Raw genomic sequence first — 24,699 nt, 5'->3', positions numbered from 1 at the left:
GTTACAGCTGGCTTCCAGCCCCCACCGTTGCACAATGTGTACTTTAGCTCTATTATGCATTGATGTTTAAGAACATCACTGCAGAATATAACTGGGACATTTATAGTTTATGGGCGGTCCTGAAGAAGTTAAAGGGGTTATCCAGTGCTGTACTATTTGTTCACTTTGAGTGTAAAAGATGTTCTACTTGGTGCCAGCTCAGACTCGAGTCCTCATACTGGCAGTTTAATGGCATTATGTGCACTTGATGCTTGTGATATTCAGTTATTGGATAGCTCTAGTACCTTGTGCAGGGGTTTCAGGAGGGAAAGGATAGCCTTGGATTGAGAAATGTAAATGTAAATAGAAGTTTAGTTAGGGGTTTAAATGGGTTTCCAAGACTTGTCATTCCATGGAGACCCAGCACCCCCACTGTATAACCCAAAACCACTCCAACAGTAATCAGAACTAAGTGATGTGCGGGGTGGCACACACCAGCCTTGCACATTGCTTAGTGGTGGCTGGTAACTTCTGAATCTCCCATTCTAGTGAAGAACCTAAGTTCCCGGTAATGGTTACTTAGCTGCTGTGTTTATCATTTAGTTCCAACCACTACTGTAGCTATTTTCAGATGAGCAGCATTCACATGAATGGGAGATAAAGTGCAATACTTGGCTGCTAGAGCTGGTGGCAGCTGATCGGTAAGGCCTGTTTCACACTTCCGTTTTTGATCATCAGTCAAAATCCGCCGGTTTTTCAAAAAAACGGATCCGTTTTTTTCCCCATTGAGTTGCATTACCGGCGGATCTTGACGGATGGCCATCCGTTGGATCCGTTTTTTTGCAGATCCGCCAAATTTTTTGCGTCCGCCGACATGCCTGGACGGACCCTGCAACGTTTTTTTTGCTGCAGGATCCGCATTTTACAGTGCGCATGCCCAGAGAAAGGAAGTTAGCCTGGAATTTAACCCTGAAATCCTTTCTGGCGGATGAAAAAAATTCTCTCTCTCTCTCCCCTCTTCCCGGGCAGCGGTTCCTTTAAAATTCTTCATTTGGCGGATCTGTCAAAAAAACGGATCCGGTGCCATCCGTTCACATCAGTTAGGAACGGATCCGCTTTCCGCCTTTTTGGCAGATTTTTACTGACACAAAAAACTGAAGTGTGAAACAGGCCTAAGGGAGTCATGTGTTGGACTCCAAACAAACTCATATTGATGGCAAATCTGATGTTTTGTTTTCTAAAAAATGTTTGTGTTTTTATTTCTAAGAGAGTACCCGTAGTGGACGTAGATACAAAACTGAAACTGCAAGTAAAGTCATGACCTCAGAAAATGATCCATCACCAGAGCTATCACAACAGCCAAGAGAAACTGAAAAAGTAAGAGCATATTTTCCCGAGACCTGGATTTGGGAACTTGTTGCCCTTGGGTAAGTTGTAGACTAAAGACTCTATAGATATATACTTTTAGTAACATACCTGTCAGTCAACCGATAATTAAACCACACAAACACTTATCGCTTTATACCTTCTTTGATATTTCTTTTAGTTCAAAGGGTTTCCAGGCTAGAAAAGGGGTTATACTAGTTGTATATGGTTTTGTCGCTCTAAACTATTCACTTCAACTGAATGCAAAAATGTAAATTTATGTAAGGAGGTGGCAGGTCCCCTCAGTTGCGCCATCTCAGAACAGGAGAAGTGCCAGAAGACTGGAGAAGAGCAAATGTTGTTCCTATCTTCAAAAAGGGGAAGAAGGTGGACCCAGGCAACTATAGGCCAGTGAGTCTGACTTCTATACCAGGAAAGATCTTTGAACAAATTATTAAACAACATGTATGTCAATACCTGGATAAGAATGAAGTGATTAAACAGAGTCAGCATGGGTTTGTAACTAATAAGTCATGTCAGACTAATTTAATTTCCTTCTATGATGGTATTACTGATTGGGTGGATCAAGGAAATGCTGTAGATATAGTATATCTTGACTTCAGCAAAGCATTTGACAAAGTCTCTCATACAATCCTTATTGAAAAAATGACTAAGTATGGAATGGACAAGGCAACTGTTAGGTGGATTCATAACTGGCTTAGTGATCGGACCCAAAGAGTGGTCGTAACTGGCTGCACATCCAGTTGGAAGAATGTCTCAAGTGGGGTACCACAGGGCTCTGTCCTGGGCCCTGTATTGTTCAACATCTTTATCAACGATTTAGATGAAGGAATTGAGGGTAAACTGATTAAATTTGCTGATGACACAAAGCTAGGAGGGATAGCTAATACTAGAGAAGAGAGAGAGAGGATTCAAAAAGATTTAAATAAACTGGAGAAGTGGGCAGCAACTAACAGAATGGTTTTTAACAGGGAGAAATGCAAAGTACTACATCTGGGCAATAAAAATGAAAAAAGCATATATAGAATGGGAGGAATAGGGCTAAGTGACAGCACATGTGAAAAAGACTTGGGTATACTAATAGATCACAGACTGAATATGAGTCAACAGTGTGATGCAGCAGCAAAAAAGGCAAATGCAATTCTAGGATGTATTAACAGAAGCATACAGTCTAGATCACGTGAAGTAATAATTTCCCTCTACTCCTCTTTGGTCAGACCTCATCTGGAATATTGTGTCCAATTTTGGGCACCACATTTTAAAAAAGACATCAACAAACTGGAGCAAGTTCAGAAAAGAGCGACCAGAATGGTGACCGGTCTGCAAACCCTGTCTTATGAGGAAAGGTTGCAGGATTTGGGAATGTTTAGTTTGCAAAAGAGAAGACTGAGAGGAGACTTAATAGCTGTCTACAAATATCTAAAGGGCTGTCACATTGTAGAAGGATCAACTTTATTCTCATTTGCACAAGGAAAGACTAGAAGCAATGGGATGAAGCTGAATGGGAGGAGACACAGATTAGATATTAGAAAAAACTTTTTGACAGTTAGAGTGATCAATGAGTGGAACAGGCTGCCACGAGAAGTGGTGAGTTCTCCTTCAATGGAAGTCTTCAAACAGAGGCTGGACAGACATCTAACTGGGATGATTTAGCGAATCCTGCTTTGAGCAGGGGGTTGGACCAGATGGCCCAGGAGGTCCCTTCCAACTCTACGATTCTATGATTCTATGATTCTATGATCTCCCTGTATGGCTCCCCCGTGCACCTTATATAATTGTATTCTGCATGTGTTGCATATGTCATATGTCATGTCATGTAAATCAAATTGTTTTATATTAATGTGTTATGTCTTAAACTGTATTGTGATGTTCCCCTTTAAATGGTCATAAGAGTTAGGGACAGTCAACAGTTAACATTATGAGCTGAGCCAGCAGCAGAGCAAGAACAGGAAACTGCTGCTTCCAGTGCAGTACTGCCCAGAATGTCGACCAGGGCAGATGTACACTTCAGAAGGGGCATTGCCAGACTCCCGAATGGGAGAGATCTGCTGCCCCGGACCAAAGACTCTTACAGACTGAAGGACTACAACACAGTCCCTCATGATTTTGGAAGGGCCTTTGCTGAAGGGGTCTCAGACACCCAGATTCCAGCGATTGAACTACTGTGAACCTCAGCTGCTGCAGCCATTGTGGGTGCAACTACAGCATATGTCAGGAAGAGAGCAGGAAAGCCAGTGCTGAAATTGTCTTTTTGTCCATCCTTCATCATGGTTCAATAAAAGTTACTTTTCGCTGTTGTAGTACAGCTGCATCCCTGGAGTCTTAATTGCCTGGACTGCTGTGACCAGAGGAAGAGAAGGTAACTCTTTGGGGAAAGGCTGTATCAGTCCTGTATTGCACGTACAAGGGGCCAGCATGTCTACAGACTGTGTTTAGTTGGTGAGCTCGGTCCGGACTACCACCCCGGTGCCCCTTGTTACACTTGGCATAGTTCGGCATGATGGACACCCACAGCCTAAAGACTGATGGATGGAATATGTGAGACATGTGATTTTGGAATGTTGTTCACTGTGTGAGGATTAAAGGTGGTGTCAGACTGTGATTTTGAAGTGTCCGCCATAGAAGAAATAGAGATGGTGGCTGACCGGGACTATGAATCTGAAATATGTGATGTGCTATCCAAATTAGAAGAAATGGAGCTATCAGCTGACAGCGATTTAGAGATTTGTGACTGTGAATTTGGGACTTGTGCTATGTTGCCTGCCATTACATTATTACAGGCGGTTGGCAGAGACTTTGAGCAGTGGACCACTGTAGAAGAAAAGATGGCGGATGTTGTTGATTTACAAAAGGCGCCGACCACTACAGAAAAGATGGCGAATGTTGGCACAAAAAATGGAGAAATTACCGCATTTTGTGGGCATCATGCAGAGAATTTGGCATCAGAAGAGAGAAGGCCACACCCCGTTGTGAAGGATGTCCGTCCTAAATGGGTGCGGGCGAAGGAGGAGTTCCACCCTTGCAGTCTGAACTAGAGAAACGGATGGAGCAGCAGAGAATGACCTGAGCCACGAATGGGTGGAACCTAGAAAAGACAAACTACCTGGTGTAAGACGAAGCACCATTATCTGCTGATAGAGACACAGCATGTCACACCGAGGTGGCATTTGCCGCCAAGACTGGAGGTGATCCAAGGTTCGGGTGGAGGCGGGCCTGCGGTACAAGGCCTGGTGATCAGAAGACCTGGAGAAGCGGCCCTTACCCCGACTGCCGCCTCTGCTACCCGTGAAGGCCGAGGAATACAAAGAGGATGGAGGATAGGCAATACCCCTTACGGAAGCCCACAGGTGAATGGGAGAGTTTGGAGTCGGCGTTGCAAGGCATCATGTCGGCCGCGATTGCTGAACTCGGCGGTCATGCTAGCAGACTAACATCAGGCACGGAAGTGAGTAAAAACTCCCCATCTGACTGTCCTGTAGTCTCGTCTGCTGCATACCAGCTGCCCATGGCCCCGCCGTCCTCACTGGAGCCGTCCTGTGGGCCCAGTCATTGTCTTCGGCAGCAAATGTCCCAGCGCTTCCTCAGGCTACACCCGTTCCGGCCGACACTCATGGCGAAGGTGTGGGGAAACACCATGCAGCTGCAGAGGAGCCCTATGTGCCTATGGATGCCAAGTGGAAACACATGGTAATCTGGGAGAAAAGGTGGTGGGAGTGCTGCATCTGCAAGGAACTACAGCACCCGGGCAGAGGAACTGCAGCAGGCTGGATGACCTCCGGCCTCATCCGGTATCTTGATCGATGCAGGGGCTATGGCTTCCTGCAGGAGCTGGAAACTGGGACCAAGGTTTATTTGAATGCCGGGTCCATTATGTTTCGTGGTCCTCTCTGACAGGGGGACTACGTGGATTTTATTAAAGAGCAAGGACCCCGGGGTCCTTACGCCATGGCCATAAGAATAGTCTCCAACTTTGAGACCAGCTCACTATAGGAGACCCCGCTGGTGGACTGGCTAGTTGCCATGGCCACAGTTGCCCCGGCCGTACAGGAGAAAGTGGTGCCTTGGAGCAGTAAGGCTGCCGCAAGTGTGTCAACAGAGCCAGAGTTTCAAGGAGCCACAGGACCACCACTGGAGGCAGTGCGCAGCTGGAGGAATAGCGGAGACTCCTCCTCTTCTAGTGGGTCCTCATCCAATGTGTACATGGTGGTACAGGGTCCCCATGTGGACCACTATGCAATGCAGCAGCAGTATCCAGATTGATACTGTCCCTTTAAGGATTGATGTTAATAGGTCCAGATTGCACCCAACAGATCAAAATAAAGGGCCTGTGGTCATCTGAGAGGAGGAAGGGGAGGACTGTAGGGTCTGAATGAGGCCCCCTTCAAAATGTTGGTCGCTCATGTTAAAGGTCCAGCCGGCTCTTGTAGATTATGAACTTATCCGCAGAGTGACTGGGACTCTGATGTTATTCGTATGTTTTACCAAGGTCACCATGGCCGGGGACGGCCATGTTTAAGGAAGGGAGAGTGTAAGGAGGTGGCAGGTCCCCTCAGTTGCACCATCTCCCTCTGTGTGTCAGGATCCTAGGACTTTCCGGTCTGTTTTGAATGAACTTTTGCCCTTGGTTAAGATGGAGTTTTCGGTCCTGTCGCATCACTTCCTCTTAGCTGCCCTTAGTTAAGATGGAGTTTTCGTTTACATCACTTCCTCCCCAGCTGCATAAAAACCCGCCCCTAAGCACAAGCAAATCGCTTGAGTATATTGATTCCTGGTGTGCTCCTGCCCTGCCACTCTCCCAGATCTTGTGACTCTGGAACAACCCTGCTTCCTGCTTGAGACTTCACCTCTCTGGACCTCTGGATACCGCTGGACTTCTGGCTACCGTACCCGGTTAGTGTTTGTGCCCACTGAAGGTCCCCTTACTGGATCTCCACCGGACTCATCATACCAGAGGCTCGCTACAACTGGACTTCTGTTTGCTATACTGGTTAGTAGCTGTTACCCGGTGCCCGCTGAACATTATCCTGCTGGACATTTGTTATACTCTGGACTTTGCCTGCAATACCCGGTTATATTCCGTACTCAGTGACTCTTAATAACTTACCATCCTTGCTGAACCTTTTGCTATGTGCTGCTGTATGTCTGTGCTCTGAACCCGTTACGTATTTCCACGTTTGTTGTGCACAATTGTATATAAATCACTTGCTTCACTAAGCGTGTCTCTGCCGTCATTGCCCTACGCCATTGAAGTCCTTATACCATACATAAGTATTATGCTGTGTGGCTTCCCCATGCACCTTATATATGTGTATTCTGCATGTGTTGTATATGTTAACTTATGTCAACATTATGTTAACATTATGGGCTGGGCCAGCAGCAGAGCAAGAACAGGAAACTGCTGCTTCCAGTGTAGTACTGCCCGGATTGTCGACCAGGGCAGATGTACACTTCAGAAGGGGCATTGCCAGACTCCCGGATGGGAAAGATCTGCTGCCCCGGACCAAAGACTCTTACAAACTGAAGAATTATAACACAGGCCCTCAAAACTTTGGAAGGGCCTTCGTTGAAGGAGTCTCAGGCACCCAGATTCCAGCGATTGGACTACTGCCAACCTCGGCTGCTGGGGCCGTTGTGGGTGCGACTGCAGCACATGTCAGGGAGAGAGCAGGAAAGCCAGTGTTGAAATTGTCTTTTTGGCCATCCTTCATCGTTGTTCAATAAACTATACTTTTCCCTGTTGGAGTACAGCTGCATCCCCGAACTCTGAAATTGCCTGGACTGCTGTTATCAGAGGAAGAGAAGGTAACCCTTTGGGGAAAGCCTGTATCAGTCCTGTATTGCACATTCAAGGGGCCGAGGTGTTTACAGACCGTGTTTAGTGGGTAAGCTCGGTCTGGACTACCACCCCGGTTACCCTTGTTACATTTACATACAATCATGAGAAAAACTAAGTACACCCTCTTTGAATTCTGTGGATTTACATATCAGGACATAACAAAAAAAACACCTGGTTCTTAGAAGAACTTAAAATTTGGGAAACACCATGTCAGATGAACAGCAAGACATGAAAATTTACACTGTCATTATTTATTTGCCAAAAACTGGGTCAAAATGTAAAAGCAGTGTGAAAATATAAGTACACCCTTACTGCTTCCATTGAAATTAAGAGGATAAGAGGCAGCGAAACAACTGCATTTGTTCATCATGGTCCACTCAGCAACTGAAAAGTTCTTAAGTTTTGTGGCTACAAATCCTGTCCAGCCCAAATCATCATCATCTGTCCACCCCCAGCTTCACAGTAGGTAAGAGTGTTTGTGTTGATATGCGGTCTTTGGTTTTCGACAAACCTGGTGCAGGGCAAATGCCAAACATCTCAGCTTTGGCCTGTACAAAGGATATTGTTCCAGAAGTTTTGTGGTTTGTTCAGATGCAACTTTGCAGTCAAGCATGTACCTCTACGGATATTCCTGGAGGATCTATTTTCTGAAATGTATCCCTGCATATATTCCTCCCTATTCTGTTGGTAGGTGAAAAATTGACATCTCGGAACAACCCTTTAAAAGTGATGCTGACATGGGTCAGCCTAGGTATGTTGATGTTGGGGTCGCCCTCCCAGGGCTGTGGGGTACTCGGTACCGGGCCGGTCTCTCAGATGGGAATGTCACAGCAGTGGTGACCCGGTCCGTGGCCTTGGGCGCCCATGTAAAAGGGGGTTGAATTGGGAATAAAGTTTATAAAGGATTCGTGACGCCACCTGTGGTGTTCGGCAAGGGAAGTGTTAAGCCGACGCTGCATGCAGATCCTCTGGGACTGATGGTATGGCGCAGTAAAGATGTTATAGCTCCCCACAGGTGAAGCTGTAGTTCCAGGGCAGTGTAGATGTACGTTGCAGGAAAGGGTGCAGTGGTAGGCACAGGGATGTAATGGTGCCAGGTGTGTTGGCGCAGGAATAAGTGGAGGACACCAGGGCGTGTAGTTCCAAAGCTTTACTCACAGTCTGTTGTACATACAGGTGCCTGCCTCCATGCCATGTCCTCCGGGTCAGGGACTCAGTCAACCTCCAGGCCTGGTGAAATGCTCCTTTCCAACACTCCGCCAACATGTGCCTTTTCTGAACGTCTCCTCTTATAGCGCCTTTAAGTGAAGTACTCCCGGTACTGAGTTACACTGGAGTTCCTCCTGTCTGATGTTCTTATGAACTCTACTTCTACGGCAGACAGCTGTAGCCTGCTTCGGGGACTCCTTGCTATTAAGTCCCGGCTCACTCCTCTGATGCTGTTGTGCCCCCAAGTCTTGTGTGGGAATAAAGTGGTGACAACTTCTAATCCTCCAGTCTCTGCTGCAGGACCATTAGTATCCATACAACCTCGGGGACCTGGCCCCGGCCTTGCGCTAAGAACTTCTAGGAAGGGTCCTTCTCTAACCCACGTCCTCTGTTCTTTTCTACTCCTCACGTTCTGTACTAATCTTTCCTTCTATGGAGAATCAGGTTTTCCTTCTATGTCTCTTTCCTGTGCCAGCAGACCCAGGTCACTGTGGCCTGCTGCAGCACTTCCTTCATCCATCCCTTTCCCAGGGATCTTCTCTCTCACTCTGTCCTTCTGCATCCTCACTCACTCAATGAATGGGACCGAATGCCTCAATCCTAAACTCTTTCCACTCTTTTAGTGTAAACTAAGCTCCACCCACCTCCCAGCACGTTTTGTGTTCCAAGCAGGGAGCCACCAATGGGTGCTTTGCTATATTCCAAGCAGGGAGCCGCCGAAGGTGCTTTGCTACACTACTTTGTGGTGTGGGGTGCAGGTGTTGGAGTGTGGCCAGGAGTCTCCACCTTACCTGGATGGTGGGGCACCACACCTCAGGAGGAGGTGCAGTACCTCTGTGGCGACTGAAGCCTCAGGGGTGCCACATAGACGATTCTGCAGCTATACAGCAAGCTGCAAATTATAATGTTCTGCATCTTTCTGTCATAACCAGCATTAAATTGTTAGCAATTTGTACAACAACAGCTCTACTGTAAGGTCAGTCCAGGGGAGCTAGTCTTCATTCCCATCAATGATCTTTGAGAGCACATAAACATAGATTGTGCTGCAAAGTTTGTTTTTTAAAAAAGAGCTCGATGCGAACACAAAACTCGTAAAAATAAAAACTACGAAATTGCTATTTCACACTCTAATTGCTTCCTTCGCACAGCACCGTGGTTTATTCTGAAATGCTAAACTCTTTTTTCTACTTTGAAAGCACATGACTTTGATCATGTGTTGTCCATTTTTGGATCGCTTTTTGTATATTCTAACTACTTTAAACCAGGAACACCTAACAAGTGCTGTCATTTGGAGATGCTCTAATGTTCTAATCTTCCAAAATTCAAATTTGGCAGTTCAATCAAAATTTGGCTAGAAGATTCGAATCACATCAAAATTATTTGATGCTCCTTATTATGCTCTAGAGTCTGTGTGAGCCATAGAGCATTATAAGCGTAGACTGAATAAATAACCAGATCTCTAACATGACCTACTGTTGCAGTCACTCGTCTCCGTTCTTTCAACACCACGTGCGACATCTTTTATTGCTCTTCTCACATATTTACTCTTAACTGTTGTCAAGCAACATAGCAAGTTCACAACATGCATTGCCACACCAGAAGTCTCGGAGAAAAATAAAGATGTTAGAAAAGCCAGAGAGGATGTTATGCATAATGACTCATAAGAATGAAGAGATTGGAGAGAGCGAGCTGCTGGAAAAAAAATGGATTCAGGAGAATACATTTTTTTGTAACATTCGAGGCATATTCAATTTTTCTAATGTTGACAATTGGAACCCAAATTCTTATGCTTTCAATGCCAAAACTTCAAAAACTGAATGTTGACCTGCTACCTGATATATCCTATCATGAGATATCAGTCATTCATTTCACCTGTTAGTGGTTTTACTGTTTGTCTGACTAGTGTATCGAGGACTAGGGTATACTAAAGAGTTCTACAGCTTTTTTTTATACCAAATTAAGCTTTTTTCCATATGAAACCAAAGAAACTTTTAGACAACATTAATGAATCTGTGGATTTATATTAAATTGTGATATTATGTGCTAGGATGTGCCATTACTTCTTGACTGGCAGAGGTCTGACCACAGGGAATCACATTGATCCCATGAATGAAGACCTAAAAACCTCTTCAGTAACTTCTCTGTACATTGCTGTTTCATTGATAATGAGGAATGCTGGGGTTCTTCTTACCCGAACCACTATCAATTAGGACATTGCACTTGGTAATGCTCCTTCTGATACATAAACCCCTTTAAATCAATCGCTACAATATTATTGGAAAATAAGGCAATTTTCTTGTTTTATTTAGAGAATCTGGTAAAATTGAAATCCATCATAAGGTTCCGGATACCATCACTGACTGGAATACAGGAGCCATTTGTATGGGACCCAATGGATTTGGACTTTCTCCTTCATCATCCCTAAGAGTTTTCCAACCATTCTTTGTGGATCTTACCCTCCCATACTCTGTTGTCCGTGGAGAGACATTTACCCTCAAAGCTTCAGTCTTTAACTACCTGAAACAATGTATAAAGGTAAACAATGGTATAATGTTTTTTATCCATAAGTTTGTGTGCACACATTGCAGATTTGGTGCATTTTTGTTGCGCTATTTTCTGCACGGATTTGTGGCCAAACCTGGAGTCAGAAAAGTGAATGAGAAAGCTGAAGTATGATGCATATGTTGAGTATTTTTGACTTGCAGATTTGGTGCAGAAAATAAACTTCAGTATGTCAAGTTTTTGTTCATTTTTGCCATGCGTTTTTCACCATTGACTTCACTCAAATCAATCAAAAATGCAGAGCAAAATTAAGGCAAAAAATGCTTCAAAAGAAATGCAGAAATGGTGCAGAAATGTCTCCATCCATTCACTCAAAGTGTGCCCATAGCCTAAAAGTACAAGGGTTAATCAAGCCAACAACTGGTGTGGATATAATACTGTATTTGGAATATCAGGCTGATGCACATGGACTTCACTGGAGAGATTTTTCTTAAGATCCACCATCCCATTCCTCTCTAGAGAACAAAATCCCAAGTTTTTTTTTATGTTACATTATATGCAAACAAGACCAAGAAGTTGATGGACCTAAGAGATGACAACCCTTGTTGACCAGATTTAGGATAGCCCACTATATGATGCATTAATCCTTTGTTGGGTCACTGTAGTGCCTGAAAAAGTATCATCAAACCAGAGTAGGAGTGAAATAACCGGGCCCACCAAAAAAATAAATTTACTTACCGTATAGAACAAAGTTGCACTCATATTAATTGTTCTTAAAATGTACAAAGTGGCCAGTACATCAAGACTGACATTTCTTAAGCCTTTTTTGGTCCAAAGCCCTCTGAAGTTAGATACATCAAAATCACTAAGATAAGCAAAGTTGTTCATTGATTTGGCACTTGTTTAGGTTGTCCACGTGACATGTCTGAATTTATTCCTGCTATTATATTTACACAAATTTTCTGGCATAAATTTGAGTAAATCTGTCAGGTTGCATGTGGCCACACAAACTCTCACTTTTGTAGAAACATGAGGACACCAGCATATAAGTGTCAAAAGTCACTAAATTATGGGGAAGTGGCTTGGATGCTGAGGATGTGAGACACTGATATCTGAGCTCCAGCGTTTCCTCAAAGAAAACGACAAATAACAAGACTCAAAACAGATTTTTCTGCTTAGTTTCTACACCAATGTATTCAGGAAGACCTAAGGAGCATTTCAAGACCTGGAACAATCCCGTGAGAACAGGCAATCTGAAGATACTACCAAAAATTCTCAGATGAAGTGTGAATCTGAGACTCTGGGAATTCCCCAGCCGACATCTCCTAAGAGAGATTTCAATATTCTGCATCTAGCTCAACTTGGTTAACTGATCAAGAGTCCAGACCTCCACCCAATGTTTCACACCTGAATACATTTGTTAGCAAATATATTGTGAGCAGTTTGTCTGCCTACCGTAGTTTGCCCAGTGCTTCACATAAGTGTATTATAAAAGAGTGATGCCCCATAATTAGCCCAGGATTGAACAAGAAGGGAACTGAAGGTAACTGGTTAGACAGTCACAGTAAACAATGTTTCTGTTTGTTTTCACTCTCGCTCCTCTAGTCCTCCACTTTCTACAACCCCCCCTAATCTCTACACCTAATAAAGAAATGGTCATCTCTCCCTCCATCCTCCACATCCATCTCACCTCCTCTTCAGAACTGCTCCTCAACATACAGCACAATCCTCGGTCACCAAACACAGACAGTCACCTCATGCCCTCTCCTGCTCCCACCTGCTAACACTTGGTCTGCACCTCCTCACTGCTGGTGATATCTCTCCAAATTCTTGCCCTCCTCATGACATCCCCACAGTCATTTCTACCTCTCATCCACGCTCTATCACAAATTTCCGCAATCTTTCTAACCTTATGCCTATCCACCCAGTCCCCGGTTCCCCAGTTCCTCTAACAGTAGCACTATGGAACGCTCGCGCTGTCTCCAATAAACTTTCATACATCCCTTATCTTTTCATTAGTAACAAACTTTTCTTCCTCGCCATCACCTAAACCTGGCTCATTCCCTCTGACACAGCTTCTCCAGCTGCACTTTCTTGTGGTGGGTGCCACCTTTCCCAAACTCCATACCTCAACAGCAAGCATGGAGGAGGAGTTGGTTTTCTCTTTTCAGATAACTGCTCCCTCACCCAAATCCCACTGCCACCCTCCTTTACTCTCCCTTCTTTCGAGGTGCACTTTGTGCACATCTACAACCTCTCCAACCTCCAACTAGCTTTCATTTACCACCCCCCAGGGCCAGCTACCACCTTCTTTGACCACTTCACTACCTGGCTACTTCATTTTCTTTCTGCTGATATCCCCACTATTATCATGGGTGACTACTTCAGCATCCCTATTGACACATCCCACTCAGCTGTCTCTAAGGTTCTGTCACTCGATTCCTCATTTGACTTGGCTCGATGGTCTTCCACAGCAACTCACACAGTTGGCTACACACTGGACCTCATCCTCACCCACCTCTATTCCCTATATAACCTTTCTAACTCCCCTCTCCCTCTTTCTGATGACAACATACTTACATTCTCTTCACTCTCTAGGCACACAATCCCGACTCCATAAACTTGCCCACCTTTGCAGAAGTCTCAAACACCTTGACCTACATTCACTCTCTGAATCCCTTCTCCCTTTTACAGACATAAGTTCCTTACACTTTATGTAACACCACAATAGCTGCAGCTCTAGAATCGGTAGCCCCATTCACACATACCAAAGCCTGCAGACTCAACAGATAGCCTTGGCAAACCAGTCTGACTAAAGAACTGAGGCGAGCATTCAGGGTTGCTGACATGTAAAAGATCCCACTCCAATGAGCACTTCATCACATTCAAACAGTCCCTCATTACTTTCAAGTCCATGTTCACTGCAGCAAAACAAACATTTCTTTCAACTCTTATATACTTCCTGTTTCAAAACCCTAAACAACTATTCAGCACTTTCAATTCTCTCCTTCATCCCCCAGCACCCCCTCCCTCTCCTCTCATCTCAGCTGAAGTCTTTGCCTCATTCTTCAAACAGAAAATTGATAACATCAGAGAAAGCTTTGGCCTATAGCCCCCACAACCATTACTCATAACTACTCAGGCCTCCTCCTCCAAAACCAGCTACTCTACCATTACAGAAGATAAACTTTCCTCTTTACTCTCCAAATTGCACCTTACCACCTGTAAACTTGACTGATCCCATCCCACCCCTCATCACAGTGTTCATCCCAACCCTAACCCAACTCTTCAACCTATCACTATCAACTTCTCCATTCCACTGAAACTGCTCTGACTAAAGTCACCAACAACTTACTAACTGACAAAGCCAAGCGATACCACTCTGTCCTCCTCCTCCTGGACGTGTCATCAGCCTTTGACACAGTGGACCATTCCCTCTTACTACAGATTTTCTCATCTCTTGGAATCACAGACTTGGCCCTAACTTGAATCTCCTCATACTTAACAGACAGGGCTTTCAGCATCTCTCACTCACACAACACCTCCTCACCTCGCCACCTATCTGTCGGTGTCCCGCAAGGTACAGTCCTAGGTGCCCTACTGTTCTCCATCTACACCTTCGGCTTTGAACAGCTCATAGAGTCCCATGGCTTTCAACATCACCTCTATGCTGATGACACACAGATCTACCTCTCTGAACACCATATCACCTCTTTACTAACCAAAATACCACAATGTCTGTCTGCTATTTTATCTTTCTTTTCTGCTAGATTTCTAAAACTTACGGCCCCGTTACACATAACGATGTCCCAGTGATCCCATCAACAATCCGACATGGATGGAATCGCTGGGACATCATTAGGCTGATCGCTGGTGAGCTGTCACATAGACAGCCCCTCCAGCGATCAGGACCAGTGAGCAAGCTGGTTTCCAATGTAAACATTGGGTATCTAAGAGCCGCTCCGCTCTTAGATACCCAATGTTTACATTGGAGACCAGCTTCCAGCGTCGCTGATCGCTGGTCTTTCGCTGTCACACGCAGCAATGCGCGCTGGCCAGCGGGAGATCAGCAATCAAAAAATAGCCCTGGATGATCGTGCATGATCACCAATACCTGGCAGGGGAGCCGGTCGCTGATCCCCGTCACACACAGCGATCTCGCTGGCGAGATCGCTGTGGCGTCACAAAATCAGCGATCTCACTAGCGAGGTCGCTGTGTGTGATGGGGCCTTTAAAATGGCTAAAGCAGAATTCAACATCTTTCCACCATCTCACTCAACAGGGACAACAGACCTATCCATCAATCCATCAAAGTCAATGATTTCTCACTCTTCCCAGTCCCTTGACTCTGATCTCTCCTTCAAACCACACATCAAAGTCCTTTCCACTTCCTGCCTATTCAAACTCAAAAATATATCTTGGATCCTCACATTCCTCAACCAAGACTCTGCAAAAACACTAGTGCATGCCCTCATCATCTCCCACCTTGACTACTGCAACATTCTACTTTATGGCCTCCCCTCTAACACTATTGCACCCTTCCAATCTATCCTAAACTCCGCTGCCTGACTAATCCACCTATCCCCCTCGCTATTCCCTGGCTTGTCCTTTCTTTCAATCCCTTCCCTGGCTCCCCATTGCCCAGAGACTATAGTTCAAAACCCTAACCTTGGCATACAAAGCCAACCACAACCAGTCTCCTCCAAACATCTGTGACAAAGTCTCTTGGTACATACCTGCATGCAACCTCTGATCTTTACAAGATCTCCTTCATTACTCCACTCTTATTTCCTATTTCCACAATCGCATACAAGATTTTTTCCGTGCATCCCCCCTACTCTTAAACTCTCTTCCCTCACATATCAGACTCTCACCTACTGCTTCAAAAGGAACCTGAAGACCTACCTCTTCCGACAAGCCTACAACCTACCATAACCCTGATGCACCATACCGATGCACAACAACTCTACCCTCACCTGCTATATCCTCACCCATCCCTTGTTGATTGTGAGCCCTCATGGGAAGGGTCCCATCTCCTCATGTACCAGTCGGTGACTCGTTTTTTTTTAAAGATTATTGTATTTGTTTTTTTTCCATATATACCCCTTTTTACATGTAAAGCACCATGAAATAAATGGCACTATAATAATAAATAATAATAAAAAAGAGAGAGCAGGGAATCTTCTGATACCCAGAATCCCAGCACAGAAGAAGTGATGTGAGCAGGCTTCATTGATAAAACAGGAGCCTCTGAACTACCGTGGAAACATTGAGCAAGGATTATGAGGATTCCTCAGCTGACAGCTCTGATGGGAGCTCAGGGACTCCTCAGAAGTATAGACTCCAAGTATTGGGAGTAGAGGAGACACAGACCAAAGTCTTTTATGAGGTAAAAAGAAAACCCTAAATATCGGGAACCAGATACTTTTCTAGTACAGTACTTAATAAAGAAAACGTCCCCACAGTTTATTAGTTCTAACACATGATAATATTCTTGGGATTTCCCAGCCGAAGGTTTTAGAAAGACTGCAGAAGCTCAGTGAATACCAGGTTTCCTACTGTGATTTCTCTGAGTGGTCCTGAAAGACTCACTCAACCAATGTATGATTAAACATTATACCTATCTGTTGAGTCTAAATAATAGTGAAATATATTACTTGGGAGCTAATCCTCTAAAAGCAGAATTGTTCCTATCATGAGCTGAATAACAGCTTGAATAAACAGTTACAAACAGAGAGTTTTGAACATCATTAGTGATCAGATATTTCTTCTCTCAGGCAAAAATAAATAAGGGAAGCTCACGTTCAAAAGCAAATGCTCCTATCTCTGCTAAGAAACTCCCACTAGCTGAGAAATATTCCAGATCTCAAAGAGAGAAACTGCATCAACAAATGTCCTCCCAACAGGCTTCCCCAAATAAAAAGGACACAGCAAGATACCTAAATTCCCCAGGATCTAAATCCTGAGAGAATAAATAGATAGGGGTCATAGCAGAGAATAAAGAGGAAAACTCTGCCTACATTAAAAAAACTAATGAGGATAAGGCGGTAAAAGATGTTAACGATACATACAACATGACTTCTACTCAGATTTCAACGGGTAGCAGGCAGAAATAGTTTTAATTCTTCAGATTTCAACCCATTCTCAATTGGAGTTTTCAATACATCAGAAATGGAAAGAGTGTGCATTTTTGTTTCATTGTTAAAAGTGTTAAAATTAATAAAAATTATTGGAATAAAAAAGAAATCACTAAATTATCAAATTGTATACTTCAACAATTGCAAAACTTCATGTACACAATTACGACAGGCTCATTGCAGGATCTTCTGCTAGGTCAGGTCAACCCAGCCTCAGTTATAGATTGTTAAAAGCTAGAAACTGGAGCATTAGTTAATTGTGTCTGTATGTATTGTTTTTAATCTTTTTACACCTTTATTTCCCAGGTGCGCACCACCCTGCAGACCACTGATGAGTTAGAAGAAACGGATTGCGCTGACTGTGAATATGACAGTTGTATCTGTGCGGATGAGAGCAAAACCTTCTACTGGAACCTAAAAGCCTCTAAACTGGGTATGACGTGACGTTGTAATCTCTGCTTGCTATGATGTTTTCTCACAACTGACGTTCAGTTGTATTTTAGCACCTCTTCTCTGGTTGCAACACTTGCCTCCAACGCTTTTACAGATCTAAAGTTAGATCACCAAAGGGTTACATTCTGGCAAGTTGCATTAGATATCAAATTTGGAATTAATTCTGTCAATGAGTACTTGAAGTTGAGCCTAATCAACTTAAATGGCCTCAATAGAGCAACCTCATGTCCTAGTATGGCATATGAACAATGGACATCATAGAGCAGCACCCAATCTGGTTGTATCTAGGGATGAGCAAGTACTGTAGTATTCGGACTCGCTGTACTTGCTACGAGTACCTCCTAATACTCGGGTACTCGTAATGAGTACCGAGTCCAATGTAAGTTTATAGGAAATGCGATTATTGGGAGGGGACTGTGCGAAGACTGTGCCAGGCTATGCGGGACTGTGCTGGCCTGTGCGGGGACTGTGCCAGGCTATGCGGGACTGTGCTGGCCTGTGCGAAGATTGTGCCGTGCTGTGCGGGACTGTGCTGGCCTGTGCGGGGACTGTGCCAGGCTGTGCGGGACTGTGCTGTGCTGTGTGGGACTGTGCAGGGCTTTGCTGGGCTGTGCGAGGACTGTGCCGTGCTGTGCGGGACTGTGCAGGGCTGTGCGGGGACTATGAGGGCTGTTGCGAATTTTGCGAGGTGAGTAGTGAAATACTCGCGAGGATTCAACTACCGCGAGTACCGAATCCTCACGAGTATGCTCGCTCATCCCTAGTTGTATCACATCAGTAATATACAAATCGATAAAATTAACTTTTAAAACAGTTTGCACTTTATGCCACTTGCTTATGAATAGTCCTCTGGAAGTAGTACTTTTGGGAAGGATCAGTCCGGGGTCCAGACTTATCCTTTTAAGTCTTGATTTATATTTCCTAACTGCTCTATATTAGCGTCCTACTATTCTATTCTTGGTGTGTGCTGTTGGCTTACAATCAGCAGTTATGCTTTAAACAGCGATGTGTACTGTATCTGGCTTCATTTTTTTTTTAATATGGAAATTCTCCTCTGACAGATCCATGTAAATCAATACAGCGATGAAGCCAGGCACACTACACTTTGCTGCAATGTGCATGCATGGGGAGTGTAAGACAACCTCTGAGAATTCAAATACCGTAGGCTGGAAGTAACATTGGACACACTGGGAATATCTGCCAAAATTGGCCTGGAAGGTCTATACACTGGAGTGCCGACACTTCCTAGAGGTGGTAACAACCAGATGACTCTATGCTTGTAATTAAAGACTTGCTGTTTTAAAACTTGATAGTATTAGTTTGCTGCACTTGAAAAAATTTCCAGGGATTTTATTGGAAACTTTCCCATTTAGGGGGGTTGTCCACTATTCTGATAACCCCTTCTCAATCAGTTTGTTTCTCCTAATTAAAACAAAAATACTTATACTCACTTCTGATGCATGCACCATTCCAGCAGTGTCAGCAGTGGCTCTTCAGGGCTAAATGTCAAGTGACCCTTGAAGCCAATCAGCGACTGTTTAACGCCACCCTCCTTTGCACACATCTGACAATCGGAGGAAGTGGAAGAGCAGTCACATCTCTAACTTCCTCCAGATGTCAGTTTTGTCCAAAGGCGGTGGCAATGAATCGGATGCTGATTGGCTGCATAGAACATGTGATCAATGTCAAGCGAGTAAGTTAGTATAGCTGCTATTATTTTAATTAGGGGAAGCATAGTATGAGAGAAGAGGTTGCCCCAGTAGTGGACAACCCCTTTAAGCTCAATTTTTTTTATTACAAATGTAAATTCTAAACACAATTGTTACAACTTTAGTTATAAAATTATGACACACTTTTTTTAGAACCCTGCTTCGAAAAAAGTTGGACAAGAAAAATGCAATGATTTGGAAATCTGTTATAGCCATATTTTATTCTTAACAGAACATAGAACATATTTCAAAAGGTAAAAGTTAGACATTTTTCAATTCATTTAGTTTGTAATAAACAAACTCATTTAGAAATTGATGGCAGCAACACATTTCAAAAAATTTAGGACAGCATTAACAAGAGGCTGAAAAAGTAATTTGTACTGAAGAAAAACAGATGTTGAATCAATATTCAAGTAAGTCATACGACTGTGTATAAAAAAAGCATGTTAGAGAGGCAGGGTCTCTCAGAAGTAAAGATGGTCAGAGGTTCGCCAATCTGTCAACAACTGCATCTTAAAATTGAGGAAAATTTTAAGATAATATATTCCTAGATGTAAAATTGCAAATACTTATGAAATGAAAAATCCAGCAAAAATCCCATACTGTGGAGCAGCGAGAAACCTACAGCAGACAAGAGTGGGACAACATTCCACTCCCAAATCTCCAGCAATTGGTCTCTTCAATAACCAGACATTTACAGACAGTTGTAAGAAAGGATACTACATAATAGTTGATATGGCCCTGTCCCAACTTTTTTAGAGATGTTTTGCTGCCATCAATTTCTAAATGAGTTCACTTCTTCAAATGAAATGGAAAAAAATGTCCAACATTGAACTTCTGATCTGTGTTCTAGGTTTAGCTGTGAATACTATTTGGCTATACGATATTTCCAAATCATTGCATTCTGGTTTTCTTTAAATTTCAAACAGCATCCAAAAGTTTTTGGAATTGAGGTTGTACATAATTTACTATATGAATCTCATTTCAGGAGATGTGAACATTACTGTAAAGACAGAAGCTCTTGACTCAAAAGAATTCTGTGGAAATGAGATTCCCGTTGTTCCTAAACAAGGCAGAACTGACACCATTATAAAGACAGTACTAGTACAGGTGAGTGCGCAATAATCAGTTAAGAAAATTAGTTTAAAATGAATTAAATTAATTCTACTATACCATTATGTGCATTTGATCTAGATTTTCCTTCACTGGGTTTAAGATTAAGTTCTTTAGTCCTACATTTTATTAATCTAGTCCAAGAGGATTGTTGTGACGTGAGTCACTATAGTAAATATATACAGGATATTACTTACTGAAAGTAAAGGGAGGTCAAACAATCCGAAGTCAGGTCCAGGAAATGGCTCAGCACGACAAAGGGAAGTCAGAGACGAAGTCCAATTCACGAGTCGAGGTCAGGAAAACCAGAAAGACAAAACAGTTTACAGAGAGCAGGCACAAGCGAAGTCAGGTCACAAGCAAAGGGTCTGAGTCCGGGAAGAGAATCAAGTCAAGCTGGGTCAGGCACAGAGCGCAGGGGGATCAATGTTACACAGGCAACAGCAAGTGTACGATTGACACTGGTTGAAGTAGCAAGCATGCTTAAGTAGAAGACTAATTAAGGAATATGAACACAAGTGATTGCAGCACAGACCCAGCACAGACTGACAGCCCCGACACAAAGTAACAAAAAGACAGAAACAGAGTGGAGATCGTGACAATTGTCTTGTTAGTGACCCTTTGCTAGACCCCTTGAGCTTTGCTCCCGATTATTACATTTTAGCAATGGGAAACTTTTTTTATAATGTTCAGCTACCTTATTTATATTTAAAGGGAGTCTAAAGATTTGCTTAATATCCAATTAAAAATTAACTTTTATTTCATATGAACATGAGAACACTTTGGTGCACCCTTGACTTGGTCTATGCCTTTGTGCAATGTCATGCCTTCCTTATTGCATAATAAAGTCAGCACCTACATTCGCTGACTTTTGTCTCTAAAGCTCAGATCGAATGCTGTGTCTTCTGTCTGAGACTGCGCACTGACATTGGAAGGTGGCGACAGCGGGCTAATATTGTCAATATGGGCATGCACGCGATAGCTGCAGACGCACACTGTCTGTCCCCTTGGATGAAAAATCAGAGTGCACCCCCAACCATTGTGTGCGAGCAGCCTTGATCATCCAGTGTCAGAGGACAGATCCTGACAGGAGACACAGCATTCGCTCTGGTCAATAGAGACCAATCAATGTAAGGTACCAGCTTTTATTATGCAAAGAGGAGGACGTGAGGGTGCACCAAAGCATAGGCCACGCCAAGGGTGCACCGAAACAACCTCATTTGCATATGAAATAAAATTAGATTTTTAATTTAACAAATGAATCTATTCTTGTCTAGTATAATTTAAATAAGAGTTAGGTGCCCAATATGAATGTTTAGACAGTTTAACTGCCATTTTAGGGGTAAAAGATGTCTTTTATTTGAAAAATATTCTAGATTTTCATCAAGATGAACAAATATTAACAGTTAACCAAAGAAATACTAAGAATAATAGCATTACTAGTAAAAATATATACAACACCAATGCATACTGTATTGTACCATCTGGTATACCTATGTAAGGGGAGCAATGCACGATAGAAGACAATAAGACCATGTTCAGACTGGGAAGATTTGTTGCTGATTTCCAGTTGGAATTCTGTCCTGAAACTCTAAAATAAAAACAAAATACAATATACATACGGAGGAAAAAAAGTGCACCTTCCAGGGCAACTTTCAGGGCATACTGTAGACTCCATAGCACACTTATTATCTTGCAAAATTGTCAATGGCTTTTTACTCCGAGTTTAAATACCTGACAAATCTGCAGTGAAATCTGTGGCCATATTTGCATTTACCAAGTGGCAGAATAACAGAAAAATTCTTAAAAAAAAGTCTGCTGTGTTTGAACTTACCAGTGAAAGGGTTGGTTTTATTCATGTTGTAGAAGTAGGAATGATCCTTTTACAAAAGCTGATGTGATGATATGCCCTTGTAAGAACATATGACACAGTGACCCTTGGGTATCGGTATTCTTCCCCCAGTTAAGAAAGGCACATTGAATGCAGGTATTCACCGGTAACCCCTTCAACAACTTTACTCGCAGAAAAGCTTGCGTGCTTAAGGGTTTCAGTCTTTCATAATGAAACATATTTGAACAGTGTATTATATTACAATATTGGTCTCAGGGTCCCATCACACAGCGACGCACCAGCGATCCCAACAACGATATGACCTTGTCAGGATCGCTGGTGTGTCGCTACATGATCGCTGGTGAGCTGCAAAACGGGCAGATCTCAGCAGCGATCAGGACCAGCGACAGGAGGGTAACAAGCGACACACGTTGCTTAGTTACCCACTGTGTACCTTAGTTACCAGCGCGCTGGTGCAGGGAGCTGGTAACCAAGGTAAACAGTGGGTTTCTAAGTGCCGTGCGGCGCTTAGAAACCCGCTGTTTACCTTGGTTACCAGCTCCCTGCACCAGCGCGCTGGTAACTAAGGTACACAGCGGGTAACTAAGTGACGGGCGCCCTTAATTACCCATGGTTTACATTAGAAACCAGCGTCCAGCTCGCTGATCGCTGGTCTCCCGCCTGCTACACGCAGTGATACATGCTGGCCAGCGGGAGACCAATGATCAAAAAAAGTCCAGGTCATTTGAGCACGATCAGCGATACCCGGCAGGGGGGCCGGTCGCTGGTAAGTGTCACACACAGCGATATCGCTGGTGAGATCGCTATTGTGTCACAAAACTTGTGACTCAGCAGCGATCTCGCTAGCGATCTCACTGTGTGTGGCGGAGGCTTCACACTTGAGACACTTTACTTGTGTTTGCAAAACTTAACTTCTGCTTGCCTCAGATTGCAGGCAATTTACTCAGCAGCTCCTCCTTCACCACTGGCACAGAGTCTCTATCTCTCACATTGTAACACAACACATCTACAATATTGGTCATATCCCCTCCTCACAGTCACCTATCTTGGCAGTAATGCCCTGCAGTAGCTTTTGTTGAATATATTTTCAGTTACCATGTATCAGTCCCTCATAGACAGACACCAGTCCCTTGGTTACTGTGACATGGCAATCCTCTTCGCAAACTTTGGCATCAACACTTAGACTCCTCTGTTGTGACAATCCATATAGTAAGAAATACAGTAAGTTTATTTGCTCCCTTTTACTTTGCAGATCCTTGCCCTATGAACAGATCCAACTCTTCACTTACAGGAATATGCTCCACTTAGCTGGGACAATTCTTGCCCTTTCTTGATAATGGTGATACGCCAGCTAGGTGGACTGGTCTTCTTCACCTGGGACATACTACACCAGCAGGGTGGAGGTCTTTGTATGTTCCTCTTTTACCCTCTCAAAAGCCCTAGGTTAGCACATATTAATAAACCATGCAGCTCATACCTACTTGCTAGCTAGCATTAACTATAGCATCATTGTGCAAACTCAACTGAAATGCCATTTATTCTGAAATGCAAGCAATAGTACATTGCTGGAGGTACAAAGCAGGTACAGTGTAACACAATATATCATGTGGCATTAGGCATCACATATAATAGCATAAAAAAGATATTTGCATACAGAAAAGGCAACATAGGTAACCAGTTGGTAATTTAACTGCAGCAGGTTCAGTAAGGAATATTGAGAGCGTTAATAGCTACCAATAGAGGATTGATCAGCCCTGCGTAGTTCTGAACATATCAGAATCAGACTCACATTTTGCCCTCTTTCCTATATATCTAAATTTGTAATAATGTCCATTATACATAATTGTATAATAATAACTTATTGGTATTCTCAGCCTGGAGGTGTCCTGGAAGAGAAATCATACAGCTCTCTAATCTGCATCAAAGAGGAAGGTAAGCGGACATTTAATTACCTAGTGATGCTTCGGGGGAGATTTATGGAGCAAAATGTCAAATAATTCTGGTGAAAATTGCTCTAAAAAACAAAACACTAAAAATGAAGTAAACAAAATGTAACAAAGTTATTTCTCCCTTTTGAAAAGTGTTTTAGAAAGGGGTGTGCTTAAGAGAAGTTTCGAAAGGTGCAAGTGATAAGAATATTCTCTTTTTATCATTTTAGTAGAATACTGATACAAAATACACCTGATGGCACAGCAAACCTCGAAATTACTTAAAATAATACATCCATCTATATTTTTTAGGCTAGTGCTCCTTGGCTGCCTGTTGTGCGACACTGAAATCGCAGTGACACATTGGAACTTTGGATGAGATGATTTCCCATGGTGTCACGTTGCGACTTGCAAAATGCTTCGACTGTGGCTGCATATTTTTCCAAACGTGTTGGATTTTTGGTCTCTAGTTGCAAGTCGCACAAGACACACTTGCCATAGTCTTGATTGTGAGTTGCGACAAGCGGCTTGCATGCGACTTATCTGCTTGGCTGTTTTATTTAGAGCAAAATCACAGTGTTAAAATACACATGCA

General features: G+C 43.3%; 1 protein-coding gene across 2 annotated transcripts in view; it reads left to right on the top strand.

Moving 5' to 3' along the window:
- The window catches only part of LOC141049744 (alpha-2-macroglobulin-like), a 262,253-nt gene that overhangs the window by 162,361 nt on the left and 75,193 nt on the right, over window positions 1-24,699 (top strand). For both annotated transcript variants that reach the window (XM_073546471.1, XM_073546470.1), the window contains exons 18-22: window positions 1,247-1,406; window positions 10,720-10,945; window positions 17,356-17,482; window positions 20,200-20,321; window positions 24,051-24,108. In XM_073546471.1, the coding sequence (XP_073402572.1) occupies window positions 1,247-1,406; window positions 10,720-10,945; window positions 17,356-17,482; window positions 20,200-20,321; window positions 24,051-24,108 (693 nt within the window). The remainder of the gene's footprint in view (window positions 1-1,246; window positions 1,407-10,719; window positions 10,946-17,355; window positions 17,483-20,199; window positions 20,322-24,050; window positions 24,109-24,699) is intronic.

Source organism: Dendrobates tinctorius, unplaced genomic scaffold (assembly GCF_039654945.1).
Source record: "Dendrobates tinctorius isolate UK_male_01 unplaced genomic scaffold, ASM3965494v1 ptg000147l, whole genome shotgun sequence".
Classification (NCBI taxonomy): domain Eukaryota; kingdom Metazoa; phylum Chordata; class Amphibia; order Anura; family Dendrobatidae; genus Dendrobates; species Dendrobates tinctorius.
This window is presented reverse-complemented; position numbering and strand designations above follow the sequence as displayed.